A 6,932-nucleotide genomic window follows, 5' to 3' on the forward strand; every position below is an offset into this window, starting at 1 on the left:
ATGGTGTTCTGGTCTGAGGGCTGTTCTGTTTTCATACCACTGTCCAATTTCGGAAACGGGTGTTTTCTCAACTGCTCTTCGGAAGGCTCAGCCTGTCCCCTCACGTGGCTCTCATCCCGTCTTATTGCTATTCCCATGAGTTTTCCAGGATTTTTATCATGATTCCCTGCATGTTCCCAGCTTACGGGAACTGTAATAGGTACTCTGGCAGAAGAGTGAATGTGTTGTGTAAGTGAAATGAGAACGTTGTGGAATGGATTGACTCACACCTGCTGTTACTAGTTGACAAATAAGAGGAGCGCAGAGGAGGGATGTTGTGATTCCTACAGATATGACATGACACTGTGAGGAATAGGGATGATCTCTCAAAGCACCATGGGCGATTTTTGATTGACCTATATTGTCTTTTTTTTCTCTCTCTATCCCACCTTGCCTCCTTTCTGTATCACACCTGTCTGTTATTTTCTGTCTCCCTCTTTCAGTATGAACCCAGGGGTCCCGGGCGGCCCCTCTACCAGCGGCGGATCTCCTCCAGCTACCCAGACGAGGGATCCCCCGCCAACGCCGCCGCCATGACCCAGCAGCAGCCACAGCCCTGCCCAGGAGACCCCCAGGAGCACCCCCACCAACACCCTCACCCCCACCAACACACTCACCAACACCCCCACGCCCCCTACGGCTACCCCCCGCCCGAGCTGTGGCCCGGCAACGGGGGTGGCCCCGGCCCGTTCCAGAACATTCCATGCAACGGAGCCAGCACACTCGTTCAACACCAACACCGGGATCTCCTAGGTACGCATCAGAAGCACCACAAATGACTTTTTTCTCAAACTGTTATGCTAATTATTCAGCATTGTATTGACTATGTACCTGAGCGTGGTACAGTGCAGATCACTACATTTTTTATATATATAATGGTTTGAGTGTAGCCTACTGCACTCATTGTACTTGGCAGTGCCTGTGTTAACTCTCTAGCAGTGGCAGAATAGTGACAGCTGACACCATGTCCAAACCGGACGCGCAAATTGATTTTTGTCTCCCCCACACCAAATGCGATCATGACACGCAGGTTGAAATATCAAAACAAACTCTCAACCAGAGTCCTCTACTCCGACAATTAATCCATACATAAAACAGTCAACCGAATCGTTTCTAGTCATCTCTCCTCCTCCCAGGCTTCTTTTTCTTCGTTGGACTTTATATGGCGATTGGCAACTAACTTTCATAATAAGGTGCATTACCACAACCGACCTCAGCTCATCTTTCAATCACCCACGTGGGTATAACCAATGAGATGGCACATGGGTATATGCTTCTAAAAGCCAATGAGGAGATGGGAGAGGCCGGACTTGCATCGCGTTCTGTGTCACAAATAGAAGCAACTTCTATTTTAAAGCCTGGCCACGCATACGCTCGTTGGAGCGCGTGAGCAGTGTGGGTGCAGTGATTGAATAACATGTATGTGTACATTTATTTTGCAACGCACGCGTCCGGTTTGGGCAGTGTCTGACCCTCAGGTGAGAGCCAGTCGGGTGTTCAATTTCTGACAGTTGTCATCAGGGTTGGACCTGGTGAATACATTTTGAAGGCTGTTGGCCACTGTAAGGTTGACGAATTCGCATGCTGAAGTGGCTGTCATTGTCAATGATTCCAACAATGCAAGCGTGACAAAAACAAAAGTGTCAGTTTCTTTTCTAGGTGCTCATTTGTTCTCCTGACATTGACAAGCAACCCCCAATGTATTGTATATTTTGGAAGTTGAAACTAATCTCTCCAACCATAATTTCTCCTCTTTCCCTTTCTTCTTCCTCCTTCCTACTCTTTTCCCTCCCCCTCATCCTTCTTCCTCACTCTCCCTTCCTCCTCCTCCCTCTCTCCAGTAGCTTCCAAGGCCCTGCGGCAGGCAGCAGAGGAGCAGATGAAGGCTGAAGCAGCAGTAGCTGCGGCCCAGCCTCCCGCCCACTCCCTCCAGCACCTCGGACAGTTCCCCCCTCTCATGCCCAACAGCAAGCAGCAGCCGCAGCAGCAGCAGCAAGCCCCCCCAGAGCCCGGCCAGGGCCCCGGGGGCCCCCAAAACCCTGGAAAACCCCCCACCATGTCCTACGCCAGTGCCCTCCGCGCCCCACCAAAACCCAGAGCTCGTCCCGAACAGGTCAAAAAGCACAGCGACCCACTTTCCCTACTCCAAGAGCTCAGCATAGGAAGTTCAAATGGTAGCAACGGATACTATTCCTATTTTAAATGAGTTTCACCCCTGAGAAATACCCCCTAGAAAAATATTAAATAAAAAAAAAGGTAAAATATAAAGAAGAAAAAAATAAGCTAATAATGGCAATCCTTTTGTGAAAAAGACAAAAAAACAGCTTTTACAAATTTGTTTCTATTCGTTTTTGTTTCCCGCTTTTTGTTTTGTTTTAAACTTTTATTTGTAACAGTCAAATCTTTCTTCTGTTTCACATATCTGACATAATTTTTTTTTTTAAATATGTAAAACTTAAGTATATATAATGGATGCATTACTGGTATATACATACACATGATGTATATATGAATATATACTTATATTATGTACACTTATATATGTATGTAATGCAAAAAAAACCTTTTAAAAAATGTACTAAAATGATTCTAAAAACAACATTTGGTTGACCACTTGGCTGCCTGTCTGTTTTCCCTTATTGAAGTTTTTTATGTTGAAGGTTTCTTTGTTTTTTTTTTAAATTTCGTTTTCAAATTTTGTGTGGACTTTGTCTTGATTTTCATCATAGTTGTGTTAACAGGGAAAAAGCTAAGTGGTCAACTAATTTCATATAAAGTATATGGAACATTGTATAGAAGTAGATACATTTTCCTCTAATCTGTACATATAAAGAAAATAAATGACTGAGTTGTATGCAACAGACATGTACCTAAATTCCTGTATCATGTTAGCATTTACATTAGACTTCATTTGGTTTGCTTTTCATCCTCAACCTTAGACATTCTCACCTGAAAATCATCTTCAGTGACAGATTAGTGCAGTAAATGGGATTCTTACATGCATACAAACATGCACATGCAAACACACACCATTCAGAAAAAAAAACGATTACTTTATTATACATTTATACAAATGTGTTGGTTTGCACGTAAATTCCTTTTTTCACTGGCCCTCTCCTCTCTTTTTTAAAAGAGAAAAATATAGGATAGATAATGATAAGCATGCAAAGCCACATCAAAGTGAGGTCTACTATTGTTTGATTCCAACTTGGAAAAACTAGTTTCAGAAAGAGCCATGGTATGCTTCCTCTGCCGTTTTTCATCTGAGGCCCAAAGATGGTTGTTCTCCTGTTGGGCGAATGGCTTTCCCTTTAGTCTAGTCGGTTAACCACTGTCTTCGATGTAGGCGTATTGCGTGATAAAAATGATGTGGAGAAACTTGAGACAAACTGCATAAATTGGTGGATGGGTAAAACGTGAGTCATAACTAAGGCACGGCTGCTGAGGGAATCTGAAGGTATAGAGAGGGATCGCGGCCAAGTTGGAAAGATTTGTTTCATGTTGAGTGAGATGTTGGGTCTACGTCAATTGTCTCCTTGTTTTTCTTTGACCCACTTCAGAGCTTTATGGTCATTTTAGAAAGTCTGAAGAGAGAGATCCTGTCACAAAATTTCCCAACATTCCCTGGTATTTCTGAAATCCCGGTTGGAGGTTTTCTGGAATCAGCAAGGGAGTAAGCAACTAGGGAATCGTCCTGACTTGGAATTCTTCAACCAGGATTTCTGAAAAACCTGGGAATTTTGGGAACTTTGCAACCATAGACTATTTTTGTGCTTATGTAGGACTTCGGCCCGAAAGAAAACCGGCTGGTTTAGACCAGTGCCATCAGTTACTTTTTGGTTCTGTCCTATCACCTGAGTTGTACTGGTACTGCAATACCACAGTCTTTTTCGCCGATATTCCATGTACTCTGTGTCATCAGCGGACATCACTTTTAGCTACCAACCTCTTGCTCTGATTTAGATAGTTACCTCAGTCATCTAAGCAACTGTCTGTTTGCCCTGGCAATTTGCCTGGAAATTAGACAGGAAAAAAGATTCCCCTTTCTTTTTTTTTTTTGACGTCTCAAAATGTTTCAATTGTTAACAAATAAATGCAATCAGTGTTGGTTATTTTAGCCACAAAAGAGAGATTGTTCACTGTTTGTAGGTCTTTTCTGACATGCATTCCAATCAGTGAGGTATTTTTAGGGTGACACACGTATTTGTGAGTGAAATCTATTTGCATTTTTGTAAAATAATTTGCAAACAACCATCAAGCTGTCCAATCTTTATACATTTGTATTAGTGTGCACACTCAAAAAATGAATTGCCAGTAGCATAAAATTATCATGACAATTATTGACGATTATTATAAAATGCAAATTTGTGACTGATTTTTCTTTTGTGTAATAGCCATAGTTGTCACATTTACTGGAAACCATTTTCTCTCCATCAATCATTTGTGTTGCACCCTTTTCTCCCCCATCAAATATATATTTTTAATTGGTTAATGGTTTGTTTCAGTATATTGTAATAAAAGACCCTTGGATTCTAACTGGTACATTTATGTAACTATTTTGTCATTCTTTTTAATGTATGAGCCCGTCAATCAGAAGTATTTTAAAAATATATATAATGTAGTCAAACATGCTGTCAGCTATTCAGGAAGCAAATCTAGTCGGAATTAAAAACATCTCTTAAACAGTTGAAATGATCATTAAAAACATTTACGGGGACTTCAGTTTATTTAAATGTTTGGTCATTAACTTTCCAAGGTCCAGATTCAAGAGGTTGTGAATTTTAGGTTCATCACAACAAAAAACATACTTGTAAATATGTGTTTTCTAGGTATTTACAAACAAGGCTAAGGGAGCGCCTCAATTTTGTAGAAGCTGTTTAAAAGAGGAGGTATGCCCTTTTTAATTATGCAAATTCACAAAAATGGACATGGACCGTGTTGGCAGTCACAGCATCTTATAGTAATAACTTTTTAAATTAATTTTTATAAGATGGTGTCTGGCTGCTTTTACAAAGTTTATTTGTTGCAGGCATATAAAACATGTTATTTTACTGTAGAATACTTCATTTTAAAATCAATGTTGCAGGAATTAATTGTCCTTGTTTCAGTTTCTTCGCTAAATCAGTTTAAAAAATCTATTTTAATTTCAGGGGTGCTTTGTGGTTCGACAATTATTTTTTCACGTAAGACTACATTCATTCTGTGCATGCCAAGATGACAAGGCTTGTTTATATCCCCGGTTTTATCAAATAGTTTATTGATTTGTGCAACAATAACAATGTCATGTTTTTGTTCTCTCCCTACAAAGTAACATTTTGGTATATTGTTTGATGTGTACAATGACTTGTGACGACATGAACAAAAAAGTATGATATTTTACTAACATGTCAATGAATTATGTAATGCTCATGTAAGAGTTGTTTTTCCTCCAAATTATTTTGCTGGGCGAAAGTTGCTCCCAGACATACGGGGCACATATTATAAGCTTTGAAAATCTTTGCAAAGAATTGGCTCTTAAATTTGAATCAGTTTTCCACAAATTAGTTGTTGGTTAATCTCTAAATTGTGCAATATTTATTCCTCACAATTTCTGCAGTGTCTGACCTGTATTTGTGTAAAATCCAAACCATAAGAGATTGAGCCATTCTGTGTTTGTTCTTAGTAATCTTGTGCAAGAGTAAGTAATAGGTCTGTGCTTGTGTCCGTACCGCGCCTTTTCAGGCCTTCATTATTGCATACTCGCTATCAAAATCTCAATTTTGTGCCGTGTCATGACTCGTGACCTGCCTGACTTTGCATCGAGACAGAAGCTTTTAATTTGTTTGTCGTCAGAGTTTGAATGTCAGCCTCTACCCGGTCGCATATCATCGTGTGTAAGTGGCTTCCGAAAGTTCTTCGCTATGCCTTCATAAAACAACTAAAACAACCCTAACTTGAACAGACGGTTTTGTCTTGGGAGCAGCATTTAGCCCAGCCAGTAGAGAGCACTGTGTTCAGCCTTTGTAAAACCACGTCTCCTGTTGTCATCCATTTTGTCTCCGGTCTCCTCTGTTTCTTCCCCTCCCACAGTAAATCAATGGCACACCTGTTAACTGTTACCCCCCACTGGACCCACACGAGTGGGCTACATAATGATGAATATTTCCCTTTCACTCTTTTCAATTCAATTGGTGGTGGTCGTGATAAAGGATTTAGACTTTGTTTCAAAGGTTTTATTTTATTTTTTATTTTTAAAAATTTGTTTCTCTATTAAAGTGTTTTTATTGAATCAGTTACTCCTTGTTTTTATTGCAGAGACGTACTTCAATTGTTGGATTGGATGAGGTAGAGTTTTATAGCTCTGAGTCATTTCCCTGTGTGGAAAGGAAGTGCACACCATGTGGCTCAATGTCTCAAAAGGGACCGAAGGGTTACGCAATTGACTTTACTCTCATTTAATCGCTGGGTGTCTTGTTTGCTATTGAAGTTATGACTTGTCATTATCTCACTCAGAAGTGATGTGGCCCCTGAGGAACCCTTAACCCCAACACACTGTATCCGTCTTAGGATCGGTTTATCCTTAGCAGTCTCAACCGTTGCCTCCACAGGTGCATAGGCCCCCTACCCATAACTGCTGCTAGTGGTGAACAGTACCCCAACAGTTTGCACTCAAGGCCCATAGACTTGCATCATTGACATTTGATGTCACTTTTGTTTAGAATCAACGAAGGCAGCTCTGAAGTATTTTTCTCTTTCTGTTTTTGATCCTTTCTCCATCATGCGGTTACTCCCTCTTTTCCCCCTTCTCTGCCACCAAACTAACCCTGGCTGTGAGTTTGGAATCTAAATTAACCCATCAAGGGAGTGTAGACTGAAAAGATCCAGATCAAAAGCCTGGACTCTTTCTGATGTGG

General features: G+C 40.8%; 1 protein-coding gene across 4 annotated transcripts in view; it reads left to right on the plus strand.

Annotated features, from left to right (window-relative positions):
- The window catches only part of LOC106585679 (ATP-dependent RNA helicase with zinc finger domain), a 72,025-nt gene extending 65,718 nt beyond the window's left edge, over positions 1 to 6,307 (plus strand). For 3 of the 4 annotated variants that reach the window (XM_014172153.3, XM_082964806.1, XM_014172162.3), the window contains exons 30-31: positions 483 to 792; positions 1,881 to 6,307. In XM_014172153.3, coding sequence (XP_014027628.3) covers positions 483 to 792; positions 1,881 to 2,245 — 675 coding nt within the window. In that variant the 3' untranslated portion in view covers positions 2,246 to 6,307. The remainder of the gene's footprint in view (positions 1 to 482; positions 793 to 1,880) is intronic. The other variant, XM_082964804.1, reaches the window with a different exon arrangement.
- The last annotated feature ends 625 nt before the right edge of the window (positions 6,308 to 6,932 follow it).

Source organism: Salmo salar, chromosome 02, assembly GCF_965601325.2.
Source record: "Salmo salar chromosome 02, fSalSal1, whole genome shotgun sequence".
In the NCBI taxonomy this organism is placed as follows: Eukaryota; Metazoa; Chordata; class Actinopteri; order Salmoniformes; family Salmonidae; genus Salmo; species Salmo salar.